At 38.0% G+C, this 14,019-nt stretch overlaps 1 protein-coding gene across 1 annotated transcript in view; it reads left to right on the top strand.

Annotated features, from left to right (window-relative positions):
• KIF16B (kinesin family member 16B) overlaps positions 1-13,881 on the top strand; it is a gene marked incomplete at its 3' end in the record, with an annotated part of 46,630 nt that extends 32,749 nt beyond the window's left edge. The window contains exons 13-14 of the mRNA XM_010283222.1: positions 6,893-7,015; positions 13,792-13,881. Of these exons, the coding sequence (XP_010281524.1) occupies positions 6,893-7,015; positions 13,792-13,881 (213 nt within the window). The remainder of the gene's footprint in view (positions 1-6,892; positions 7,016-13,791) is intronic.
• Between the last annotated feature and the right edge of the window lie 138 nt (positions 13,882-14,019).

The following is a 14,019-nucleotide window of genomic DNA, read 5'->3' as shown; positions in this document are numbered from 1 at the left end:
AGGATACCACTTCACATTTTTGACTCACAATGAACTCACTACTGTAAGAGTGTTTAGCCAGTAGCATCAGGCAAGTTTTCCTATGTCATGAAGGATTCATACATGTATTTTTAAACTGAGGCTTAGACCCCTCCCACTGCACTTGCTTGCCTAACTTTTGCTTGAAACATGGTAAATTACTTGTCTTTGTGAGTAAATCCTAAACACCTTTATGGATTTAAACTTTGATAGTAGGAGGGCTGCAACAGCTCTAATTTGGACTTATTTTTACTTTTACACTGCTATTTTTAAACTGTGTTGGACTTTTTACGCTATCTTGGATAATACAGGATTACTTTTTTGTGCATATGTAGAAAAATAATAAAGGGCTTATAAATTCCTGCGTTGCCCTTTGACTTTCCTGTGGTTTTCGACTAAAGCAGATATAAACCAAGTGAAATGGATACTGTACAAAGGAAAAGCAGTGGTGGGCTGAAAAGATCAACCATTCCTGAATCAGACCTCAATCGCTCTGTTGGATTTTCTCTGGCTAATTTTGACAGATTGTACAATGATTGTACCAATTTTGAATGATTGTACAAACCTAATCAAAATTAATCCACAATTTAAAAAATGTTAAAATCGGAAGGTTTTGTAAAGATATTTCTATTTTCTTCTTTTGAAATTTTTAACAGAAAAGTCAACAGTGGCAGCCATGTTATGACTTTCCATTTATCTCTAAAGATGGCCATTGTGCTTCTGAGTTGTGCGGAGAAAACACAGGAGTAAGAGATCATAAAATACAGAAGGAATATACAGAGATGTGCGATTTATTTTCCAGTTCTGGAAGAATCTCCTCCCCTTTTACATCAGAGAAGGCATCTGAGAATGGAAGGAGTAATTCAGAACAGGAGAACTTTGCTTGTTGTTGTGACATTGAAAGTAGTTTAATTCACTCTGAAAATATTAATACTTTAAAGAGTAAGCATGTTCCTTACCAGAATGTTTTATCTACTTCTTTACAAAGTCATGACTTAAATAACGTGGCTTATTCGCTCTGCAAGGTTGAAAATTTCAATCATTTTGATGATAAAATAATGACTTCTCAGGATTGTGACAGCTCAAGAACTCAATCTGATTGTTCCTGCTTGAAACAGCTGTCTCCTGTAGGATCCTTAATGGGTGCTAATGAGCAGGCTGGCTTTAACAGCATATCATGCCTTCTCTTTTCTCAGTCTAATACGCATTCTGAAAAGATAACTTGTAAGGAAAACAGCTCATGTAAGGCAGTGCACCCAACAATCGAAGACCAGTCAAGTAATTCTCAGCTTCCCACACAAAAAGTCTTTGATTTTATTTCTTTTAAGTCAATAGCTTCTTGTTTTGATGTGAGACCAGAACACACTTATGGCTTGGGATATCTTTTCAGTAAGCTTTCCGGCCTTTACAAAGATACCAGTAGTCAGCTGCTCAACAGTACAGTGGTTTCTGAACAAATTAAGGAGTTGGGAAATTTGTGTGACACAAGCAAGAGATGCGCACAAGCGGTATCGTTAATAAAAAATCTGCCGTTTATGAGAAACTTGCAAGTAAATGTATTCTTCAAGTCAGATAAGAATCAAGACATGTCCCACTCTACTGATTATGCCAAAGCTCATACTGAAAATGTCGTTCAGCCTGAATACCCTGTGCAAGAGGCTATCACGATGTGTGTAAGCACGGAAATCTCAGATGTCTATGCGAGAAAGGAAGACAAAGCTGAGGGATTTGCATGCTGTTGTAAAAATGAAGAGCTGGAAAACAGTCTTGTGTTAAGACAGAAATTTGTGCATTTTCCTGATGTCTTTTTGAAGCTTCAGGTCTGTTCTCTGGAAGAAATGCTGGAATTTTTGACCTGTGCTTTACCTCAAATTTGTATTAGAATGGAGGAGTTGAAAGGTATATATTGGCTTGCTGTTGGCAATTGCAAAAAACCTGATCCAGAACCTGCCTGCTTGCTGTTGTTCAGCTCCATTCTGTATGTCGTTGCTTCGTCAGACAAACAAGACATCTGCTGGAGTTCCTTGGCAATGTTTCATGAGGTTCCCATCATTACAATAAAGGAGATTCAAGTTGGCTTTGCTGGACAGAGTATTAGTCTTCTGTGTTCTGCTGAAGATGGTTTACTCACAATATTTACCTATAACAAACACTTCACTCAAAGAATTTGCCATGACATAATGGGCGTTTTGATTTCTACAATGGATGATGCTGTGTATTTAAATCACCCACTCTTGAAAGATGATTTGATGCAGATTTCACTTGACTGGACATCAGAAGTAAATGACTTAGTTTTTTCAACTGGAGTACGATTGTCCTGTAAATTCAAAACCGTATTAGCTGATCTGGTTTACTTACTCCACGAAAATATGGAAAGTATTAAACCTTCATTAGGTGACATTTGTGTCCTGCTATATACCACAGTGAAAACAGACTCTGCGAAGAAGACTGTGTATAGATCTCTGGTTCTTACAACTACTCATATAGGTCTTTTGAGAGAAAATACTGTCTTCTGTCCTACACCTAATTTTTTTGATGCTTCTTGCCAGCGATCACAATTTGACAGCCTTCAGTTGTACAGTTTGAATGATATCCGATGTGTAGTTTTGCCAGACAAAGAGAATTTCACAAAAATTGAGCTTGTGTTTTCTAGAAGGAGCAAGGTTGGATCTGATTCAGGAATTGGTTTTTCTAAATATTGTGAAAAAGAAATAACCACTCAACTGACAGTCATCCCACCAATTCTTCAAAGCAGTTTGCATATCCCTTTGGAAATCTGGAAATTAACATTCAGTTCAAGTGAAGAAGCCATTTGGCTAATTATGCATCTGACTAGGTGTTGAAATCCAAATACGTTTAGATACATTCAAAACAAGAGGCTAATGAATATTGATAAAATCATCTTTATTTTATTTTTTTAAATCAATAGGCAAAAGAGTCCTTTGAGCCTGTAAGGGCATACTGTGGAGTGTGTACAGACATCTTAGCAAAAATCATTATTACCTGAGTGCTTACTTTTTGTGGGTCTCCAATATGCTGTACATAGATTTCCTTGGCAAACTGAGGAAATTAAGTGTTTCTATCGTACATAGTAGGTGGATCAAAACTATAATTACAACTGTGTCTTCTGATTTCCATTTCGGCTGTTGTTTCTGGCTCCCTCCATCTCCTGTCTGTCTTCATTAATGTCTTCTCCATTCCTCTCCATACCTCCTAGATAGCTTTTTCCTTAATCTTTCTGACTATCTATGTTTTTCATGCTTGTTATCTGTTTCATGCCCTTGAACTCAATATTTCAAAAAATCTGCAATATTTTTTGTTTGTCCGCACCGTAAGGTGCATTTAGGTTCCTAAAGAGCATTCACTATTTGCTTTTAATACTGAAGATGTTTATAGCTTTTATATTTACAATTTTGGGAAGAATAGCATTGACAGTTCTCTTCTGCTTCAGAGTTTTGCATTAAGGATTCTTGCACTCTTGCATTAAAGTTTGTCATAAATGCAGAAGGAGTTGTGTTTGGCTTATTCTAAGCATGTTGGCTGAGTTACCACGAATTGATGGATTTGCCATACCTCTTTTCCCCTGGGTTTGTTCCCTTTGCCTAGGGCCAAGGGAGCTTAGGCTACATGGAAGCAGTGAAACAGAGCAAGAAAATTGCAGAGAATATCCAAGACTCTTTTAACATTTCCCCCTCCCCCCTTTTCTTGGAGGGAAGCAATGTATGGCTTTAAGTCATTCCTATGTATTTTGTCCAAATAATTAACTTGTACTCCTCCGCAATAGGGTAATTTTTCATATTCCCTTGATGTGAGTGTTTTAAAGAAAATGAGATGTGGAAAAAAAGGGTATAAACAGATGTCGGTTGTGCTTTAAATAGCATTTTGACCTTTGGTCATGCGACTTTTGGGGTTCATAATCTGTGTACATGTTTCTCATGCTGCTAAATGGGTAGCTAGCAACTGGGGATACTGCCTGACGGATGGAGTAAACTTATCCCTAGAGTTCTCTGCATGTAACGTGCCCCTTTTTCTGCTTGCTTCCTAGTGGGGTTGTGAGATTGCATCTCTTAACAGTCTCTTTAATATTACGTTATACAGAAATAATGGAACAATTGAACATTAGTAAAAGATTTCCATTAGTCGAGGTTTTCCTTTAACTTAGCACAAGGTTATTCTTTACCTGTTACCCCTGTCAGATATTCAAGTAATAAATAAGCTGTTGTCCCCCGTCTTTTGTTTCTTCCCTTGTAAAGGGAGCTGAATACCTTTTGAATCCTGTTGCTTGAATGTGCCATCTGCCTTTTTTGCGAAGTATGGTCCTTGGCAGAAATAACAGTGGTATCTAATCTGAAATTCTAAATTCTGTAAGCATATTGCCAGTAGAGGTGCAATCTTCTACTAGACAGGGTTAGACTTCAGTCTCTCTACTAGTATAAGAACATATCCCATTTGTTCTTACCATATGTTAAGACAGGATAATGTAATTCACATGGGATTTAAAAAGAAATAACTTGTATTGGATGAGGAAGTTGTGTCTGGAAGGATGAATGCTAGTTTGGATAGAAAATTACATTTTTTTAATCATAAGAAAACTTAATGCTACCTGAAGGAAGTCCAAAGATGAGCAAACTGTGTCACGTTATTTTGAGGTACGGGTTTTGTTTTTAACAAAAAAGTATACACAAATATCTCACAGAACATAGAGCAGACGGAGTAGTTAAGTTGGAATGTAACGTCGTGTCAGTCCAGTTCGAGAGTGGCTCCCTCACTGACATCACCATGGCATTTCTTCTGAGCCTTGATGAAAGTTAACATTAAGTGGCACTATCTGGGAGGACTGTCTTAATCGTGGCTGTTAAATGACAGCAATTTCTGCAAGTAATTCCTTTTCACGTTAAACCCCGAGGTTAAATGTTGTGCATGTTGCATTCCACGTACGATGGTTTTTCCTTTTTGTGTTTTCAAATCTAATAATGAATATTCTGTACTTCTATGAAAAAATGCCTTCATGGCAATATCTTTTATTCTACTGTAAATGAAACATAACATAATGATCGATGTTTATGACTATCAAAGCATTAATTTAATGTATTAGGGTGTATTTTTCCCAGCACTTTGTGCTTGGGATTATTTTCCTCTCTATTAGCTGTTTGTAATAGTTCTCTGAAAATGACTGCCAATAAATTACATGTTGACAGAGGTGGCTTTAAGAGTGACTTTATGCTTTTATTGTTGTTTTAAAACAGATGATATTGTTGTCAAGGCAGTGAACCCTTCTTTTTTCCCCCCAAGGAAAGAATGACTTATATTTCTACACTCCAGAAATAATTTTAGTTGAAAAGCCAGTAACTTGAGCAGAAGTGAAAGAAGGGCAAAATGGAGAGGAGAAAACATTTGTCATGTAAATGAGTCACTAAAAGTATTTTTCGATTCCAGTGCAAAATTTATTGTGTTTTTGCTAAAAAAAAGGAAGAAATTTGTGGCAAACACCTAGATAAAGTCTGTTAATTGGAACTAAAATTCAGTTTCTTTGTATTTTCTTTTTCACTGTTCTTAATGCTAACATTAAGGGGAATTATGTTGGCTTTTATAATTGACTAGTAATGAAATAACAGCCTCCCCTTTACGATGGCCAGGTGAAGATGCCAAAAAACTGTCTGTAACAAACAGCATTCAGGGGGGCGTTTATGAACGATTTTCAAAGTTTTCTCCAGCTCCTACACAGTATCACATGTACTGGGAGTCACCAAGAGTTGCTACAGAGATACCAAGTGTCTGTGAGCAGAAGCCTGAGCCATGTTCATGTGTGGAGATAGTGTTGGTCAAGACTGAAGAATTTTGGTCAAGCAACACATCTCGTAATAGTTGCTAAGGGATTGAAAATGCATGTTGAGAATACAGCATCCATATAAGCAATGGATAGCATCACTAAATAAAAATATATAACATGGTCATAACTTTAAACAAATCTTTTTTTGTTATTAACTTACACTTGTCATGGTGCTGTTATTTTTTAAGTACAAGTTCATTAAGCTTTTCAGACCAAATGCATTCAATTGAGAAAGTGGATTTCCTGAAAGACTGTTTCTGTGCTTGTTCACTGTAAATTCTTATGCTGCTTTTGGACATGCTCACTGCAAAGCAGTAATCTTTTCAGTTGCAAAAATATTTTATTTTTGACATAACTTCATAATTACAGATTCCATCTGGCTGTTAGTCAGAGGAATGTGCCCTCACTGCAAATATCTTTTTAGCCTTCTTTGTCCAGACCATGAAAATTTATCACAGTTGAGTTTTCTGTTAATTAGATATGATTTAAAGAAAATAGTAGGAAACTACTCTGACAGAGGATTACTATGTTATCTATACCTTACTTAATTATAAAATGAGTTTGGATTTGAAAGTCTAAGATCTAGGCAATTTCTGAATTGCCTTGATCACCTGCAGCTTTGCATGATATTGTAAACAGGTTTGTTATGTAAAGATAAAGACATCCAAAAATATGGCTGGCTGTGAAAGCTTAATTCATGTATTTATTTTTTCAAAGAGGGTTAATACAAAGTCTTCTGCTTTCCCTTGTTTTTGATATCTAAGCTGAAAATGCCTTTTCAAAGCATGAGCAATATTTTTGAGGACAATTCACCTCATTTTTTTCGTGCATAACAAAATGCTAGGACTTGCTTATAAAAGGAGTTCCACTTCATTTTCAAGTAATCCCTTCATTTTTGAAATAATTTCTATCTCCTCCATGCTCTCTTTCCTTGCTCTTCTGGCCAAGAACATTTTCTCATTTTTAGTGAAGTTCTTTTCTTTTTTTCCTTACGTAGTGATTTTGGTTTTCCTTTGTTCTCCCTATTTGGTATGCACATGAAAGCGGATGGTCTGTCGTTCTCTGGGAGCAAATCCAGACAACCTAAAGGACCCAATTAAAATTAGTATTCCACGCTATGTCCTGTGTGGGCAGGGAAAGGATGAACACTATGAGTTTGAAATAAAGGTAAGTGCTTTTCAGTGTCTTCTCCTTAATGTTTGGGTTCTCTGTACACATGCTGCTTGCGTTTATACAGCAGTGGCGTCATAGTAGCAATAGTAATAGAAAAATGCCTTTTGTTTAAAACTAAGTAGTTCCTAGTTTGCTCTGTCCAGCTGTCAGTGTTCGCTGTGACAGCATCGCAGTTAGCAAAGATGGAAATGGCAACTCGAAACACACCTGAGAATCTCCAGATACCAGAAATCACCTTACTAACCCCAGTGAAATGTAGTTTTTGTTTCCACTAACCACAATTTTTGATTCTGTCTCTTTCCACTGACTAAGTGGCCTCAGTACTGCTAAATAAGAGAGGTTGTGAAAAGGCATGCACAATACAGGATACTATAAACACAGATATTTTCCAAGTGGATCAATTGTACACAGGAGGTTGACGGTCGGACTCTTGGGGTGAGCAGTTCCAGATCCAATGCCAAATAATTCAGTTGAAGGTGTTGCAGAGATGAGGATTAAATGCATATTGGTTGTAGGAAAGACCTTTATTGAGATGCGAGTGTCAGGTATATAAAATTATTAGGCTTGAAATATTTACCTGTGATAATGAAAGCATAATTAAAGTTTTTTGCACATATCCACAAGAAAGGCTTGATTCCTTTCTGTCTCTCTTTGTTGTTCTGATTCTTCCCACTCTGCTTTTCCAAGGTCCTTCTTCCAAACTGTTACCTGCTTCCCCTCCATTGTAGTGGCTTCCTCAGTTAATCTTCTGTGCAGAAATGCTGGAAAAATTGCATATTCATTATGTTTCCTCTGGTACTAAGCCAGTGTTTTTTCAAAGCAAGATGTGAAGTCTAATTGGAAATGTGCTCTCAGTGCATGTGGACATGTAGCATAACTGATGTACATGGCATCAGAGACAGAACTGGCAGCCTTCTTCACTGAATGTACTGCCAGATGCTTCATTAGCTGCTTTAAGTTGGAGGAGCAACCTGCCCTCATGGTGTGCGGGACCGTTTTTGAACTGTGCTCACATTATCTTTTGCAAAGGCTTGTACTAAGATGGGCAATCTAAGTTCTGTTTGAGCTAATTAAACTTTCATCTCAAAACATACTGCACAATTTGTGGATGGGAATACTTGCTTTTGCCTTTTGAACTTGGCATTTCCTGGGCCCAGCGAAAGCCCAGAGCCAAAAAGATGCTGAGAGAAGAGTAAGTGCATATAAAACTTCCCCACGGACTGTTTCAGCCGCCAACTATTTTCAGCACATGGGATCAACTAAAGTGGGTAACTGTTAGTGAAGGTAAACACAGTAAAAAGGTGTGTTCTCTTTTTAGTAAGTTGGTGGATTTCTTTTCCAAGTATTCTCCCTTCATCCCTAAAACCCATGTAAGCATCTGTAGGATCTTAGAATGAAGGGGCAGTTAAAGAGGACTTACCTGGAAGGAAGTGTAGTAGAAGAATAATGTTGGAAGGGGGTGGAATTTGTAACCAGGAAAGAACAGGGTGCTCTAGCTAAGACTGGTGTATATGGAATGGCTATTCTCTTCTGTCGTACTCGACGGTACCATCTTTTCTTTCTCACTCTCCTGTGCCATTTCTAGGCTTCCTCTGAAAGAAACTGCTGCTTTAAATAACTGCTTTGATGAAGTTCAAAGCAAAGAAATGGATGCCATGTGGGGTAAGGAATGGACCATCGCTTCAGTAACTGTATTCCATCGCTGTCGGCTTCCTTAGAGCACAAATATTTCTGTTGAAGATCCTATGGACCTTAGTTGGCAGTCATTGGGATATTTCTTGCAGTCATTCCCTTACACAAATCGATCAACTGTTTATGCTTTTTCTTTCCTTCCAGGTCTCTCTATGTCACAGTGGGCTGCTTTTGCTGTGGTCAGGATTTGCTCCAAGCTACAATCCACAGACCTTCCACAAACTTTTCTATTTTATACCTTTCCCCTGTATCTCTCAGAAGTATTTTCTTCAGCGGGCATTTCTAGTCATTGTGTTTGTAGTTAAATCCTGGCATATTGCCGTGAAGAGGAACAAATACAATAAATTTCTATATGTAGCAAATATGTGAATTTCTTCTTGTGACATGCAATAGGAAAAGATTATTTTCTTTGTATGCCAAAAGAGAGTGAGTGAGTTCCACTTCTATTGGCAGCATCACAGTCAGTTCATAAGTCTTTCATCTTGAACATATCCAAAAACATTTTTGTTTTAGTGCAGGTTCAGCATCTTGTCCATCTAGACATATATAACCTTTGGGAATAGGCCTAGATGGTCTGTCCACTCAAGTTCTTCCACTGGATACAGCGGAAGATACACTGGATACGTACTTTAAGATGTTGAGTGACTCCCAGGAGAACCTACTGGAGAGAGTTCAAAATAGAAAACAAAACCATGCTTTATTAGGGTTAAGATAGAACCTTCTCTTTTTGCAGTAACAGATGTTCCAGGGCTGTTTGTGCTAGTCTGCTATTAAGTATTTAGTATGAATAGATACATTTCCAAAAAAGCTTCCATTTGAGCAACAGTTTTATATGTTGTCTCTAAAGACATGATGAAACAGTAGTAACTTAATCAGGTTTAAACATATTTCTGTTAGAGCTGAATAAGAGTACCAGAAAAATATTCTTGTCATCTTCTCTTCCTTTCATGTTGTTGTGATACACAGAATATTCAGACAAGGCTGTGCTAGAAACAGCGTGTAGCAAGACCTTTTGCGTTGATAAGACTGTTGGCATCTGTTACAGACAGTGCCTGTGGTTGCAGACAGTACCTATGGATGGCAGAAGGAACAGTGAGGCAGCAGGGAACGGGGAACTCGAGCTCACAGAAAGGCATGCAGGGTCTCCCGAGAGCTGGTGATGGAGGCAAAGCCTGGAATTAAGCACAGCTCTGCAAGGGACTCTCTGCCAAGGAGGAAAGGTCTAGATGAGCCTTCTCACTTTGATGCATCGTTCCCTAGGGGGTTTCCCTAGTTGTTCTGACTTCTCATTTTATTTATCCTGTCCAATACTCTTTCAAAACTGGCTTTTTTTCTTGTGTTTCAAAGCCTTTCAGTCATCTCCGATGAGTTCTCTATAGGAGAAGATCCAGGCAGATACACCCCAAAGCAGTGCTTTTCTCCAGGTGCGGTCACAGTTGTGCAGTCAAGTGCAGTGGTGGGTCTGCTCAAAATGTCCGTGTTTCTGATCAAAGTTTCTTTCTGAACTCAGTGTTCAGAGTAAAGCAGAAGCAATGCTCATTGATACATAGTTCTTGATGAAAATGATGCATATCCTATCTATACCTGAATTAGAAAAAAGAAAAAGCACAATCTTCTCTCAGCTCTATCAGATTAATCAGGTTAATGAATAAAAAAAGGTTCCAAGAAATTTTTAAGCAAGTTTTAGCTTTTCAGATGCTGTATTCATAGACAGTGTGAGGAACAGTTTCAACAAGGTCCACTTGGAGAAATGTGAATTTTTACAATTACTGTAGAAAGTTTAACCAGCCCAGATAAGTAAGGTGGGCATGTTCTGTTATTTCTGAGTGCTTCAGAATCAGGTGGAATATTTTATCGTCTGTCATGTCGTGTTGTATGTGTGTCCATCCCCCCGCCTCCCCACCAAGTTTTACTTCTGTTTCTGTGGGTCAGAAGGGGAACAAATTCTGTGACATGCTTTACAGTGAAATATGTTGAAAATGTCTATTAAGTTATTTTCTGTCAGTCATCACGCAGAAGAAAAGATAAGGAGACAGGTCTTGTAGTATCTTTCAAATAGGAGTTTTGCATAGCAAATGGTACACCTGAATTAAAAAAAACCCACAATTCCGAGGCAAATCTGGGATTCTTAAGTGCCCAGATAAGAATATTTTGAAAAATCTGTCTTACAGTTTTAGTCAACCATATATTTTTTTTATCAAGAAAATACTTTTAACTGCTATATTAGCAAATTACAAGTAAAAAATAGAGGGCTAGTCAAATTTGCTTTACTGCTACTGTTCAAAAGATCTGCATATGTCCCCATCCCATACTTACAGAGTATATAGTCTATCATACAGCTTTTTTAAATGCGGGAAAAGAATCCCAGTCTCCACTGTCTGGATCAGCTGTAGGAATAAAAGGCCGTGTTCTGGAAATGCTATTGCTATGCCAGGTATGCTGTAATTCTCCTGTTTATATGAGTGGAGTTTGATCCTAATAACGTTATTTTTGGGCTTTGGGGACTGGTTAAGATTTTCTTTAGCTTTGAAATTAATTTTCCAATAATATCGGCAGTATGGGAGGGAGGGAGTGGCTTCATGGCATCTCAACAGAGAAAAAGTTTTCAGTAACAACAATAAAATTTTGCAATGCATTACCTGCTAGTGTCCTTGCAAGATTTTGGAAAGCAAACGAAGAGGACAACAGGGACCAAGTCAGGTCAAGTCAAGGCACCAGAGTACGCTGTAGAGAAAATCCTTCAGTTCTTAGGCAGCACAGATACATTGCTTTGCTCTTTTTTCTTCCTGCCCATCTCTAACATGTATTACAAAAGTGGTGGTTAAACCGGTTGTTTATTAAACTTTGTAGAAGAAAGCTGATAAAGAAGTGGCTGCAGGCAATTTGATTTGGGTAAGTTTGGTATCACCCTGTCCCCTAGACAGCTGTCGGATGCACAGTGAACAACTTTGTTGGCAAGCTGACATTCACGCTCTTCTCCAGGCTTTGTAGCTGGAGGAGTCCTGGGTGCTTAGTGCTAGATCGCTCACCTAAAGGCATGCTTCTGTGAAAACCCTAGGGAAAAAAGAGGTCATGTTTGTGTAAAGGCCATGTACAAACGAAATTATCGCAGCAAAATTTCACAAGTCAGAAATACTAAAACACAGAATTAAAGCAAAGCGAAAGCAGGGATGAATAACATCTTTATTTTATGATTATCCATTGCGCTCTAATGTTTACTTGAACGTTGAAATCACAAAGCCCTTTAAAGTCATTATTCAGAACAAAATGGTTAACTGGTTAATCAAGATCAATGTAACTTGCGTATTCCTGAATTGTTACTTTTTTTAGTTAAGCCTGCCTATGCATGTTAAATCCATTCACCTGATTGTAAAGCTCGAGACAATATATTGAGGGAGGACAACTCTGTGAATTTTTAAATAAGGAAATATGGCCCATCATGCAGATGTCCTAGTAACAGCCAAACTTACTGGTGACATGAAAGATGACTTTTATCAGAAATAATGAATTTACTTTGTGGAGACGTGCTAGAAGAACCTACATTTTGATATTTGAAAAGTTTTGAGAAGGCCAATTTTGCTTACTTATAACTTTCAGTGAAAGAGAGAGGTAAAAATAGAACACCCCTCCAAAAAACCCCCCAAAACCAAACAACAAAATAAAAAAACCCCAACCCTCGTTCCCGACGCTGTGAGACGCACAATGATTTTTGGTTTCTAAAACACTTCCTCCAGTTTCCCTGGTCTGTAAACATGAGCAAAGACAGTGGGGATAGGGAAGGGTGGACCGGAGATGAGTTTGTTGCGAGCCTGAGGTAGCAGTTGTCAACAACGGTGCTTGGATGCTGGTTTGCTCTGGCTCTATTGCTCCGGTTTCCTTTTCTCCTACTCACACTGTTCCGTTGTGACTTTCTATCACTGTAACTTTCTGGTACGCTCAGTCATGAGGCATCTGCTTGTTCATTTTAAGAGTCACTTTAAGATTAAAAGCCAAGCCCGTGTCTTTGTGAAATGCATTTTATGACAATGTTTATTTTTGATCTTCATGCATGAATTCATAGCTAGGCGGGGGTAGTACCACATATTAGGCCTGTTAGATTAAAAAAGCAAAACAGGTTTAGGCAATTCAGGTTTAGGCAATGCCAGTTGGCTTTCTCTAGCTCTACTAGTTGGTGTAGAAAGATGTCTACTCTCCCTGCACCATTGCTTCTTGTAGCCTCGGATCACCAGAGCTGCAGAAAGACTTCACTGTAAAATCAAAGGATCCAGCCATAGCACTCTTATGACCCATTTACAAATTTATTTCATAATACCTAATTTCAGAGAGTGAAAAATTTTCTTTCCCTGAAATTGTTGTTGGTTTCTCAGTTTCAGTCAGAATTTTGTGAATAACTGATGGCAAGATTGGCTTGCCCTCCCCCTTAGCTCCTGTTGCTATGTGCTTTATTCACAGGAGTAATTATCTTAATTTTAATGAAACTTCCTGTATAAATGGGCTGTTCATCAACATTAATGACACAGGCACAGAATGTTTTAAAGGAATATCTTCTATTGAAAGCCAGCATACGTGTTTTTTTACCCTACAAATTGGAATCCCGTTCTCCATGGTAATGATCTCTGTGTGTCCGAGAAACATGTCGTTACTATTTGTGTATCTGTGTATACGTGTGTGTATATGAGACTATATACATTTCTATGGCTGTATAGAGAGGCTACACTAGGCTTGTGCTGGATGTTACTCATTCATTAACGGAACACCCGCTGATTGTAATGCTGTGAGCTGCATAGCTGCACCAAGGAATGATTGGGGATATTTTAATGTGTTTGCAGCCTTGTCAAACCACTCCAGAATAAGGAATAAATGCATTCAGTTTTTTTACTTTGCAATCAGTGCTCCTTATTAAATACAGTTCTGTCAGTGTAATGAAAGAAAAAATAAGTAAACCTGTAAATCTTATGAATTTGAGGTAACTAAGAATTGCCTGTTTTAATCTGGCAGCTTTGTATACTGCGTGGTTTTTAGTCTTATACAATGTGTGGTTTTACTTCTGTCTCTTCTTTTTATATTGTCTGATACAGATAACAGTCCTGGATGAGACATGGACAGTATTCAGGCGGTACAGTCGTTTTCGGGAAATGCATAAAACTTTAAAACTGAAGTACCCGGAGGTAAGTTTTGGTAAAACTTCCTTTGCAGAAAATGGTGGAGGTAGAGACTTGAAAATAAACTTTCTGAAAGATGTTTACTCAAAACCAATATTCCTCTCAGCTGTAGGCTTCTAGTAACATTGGCAAGCCCTTCAGCAG

This window comes from Phaethon lepturus, unplaced genomic scaffold (genome assembly GCF_000687285.1).
Source record: "Phaethon lepturus isolate BGI_N335 unplaced genomic scaffold, ASM68728v1 scaffold8223, whole genome shotgun sequence".
Classification (NCBI taxonomy): Eukaryota; Metazoa; Chordata; class Aves; order Phaethontiformes; family Phaethontidae; genus Phaethon; species Phaethon lepturus.
The sequence above is the reverse complement of the archived record's forward strand: the minus strand, read 5'-3'. Positions and strand labels throughout refer to the sequence as shown.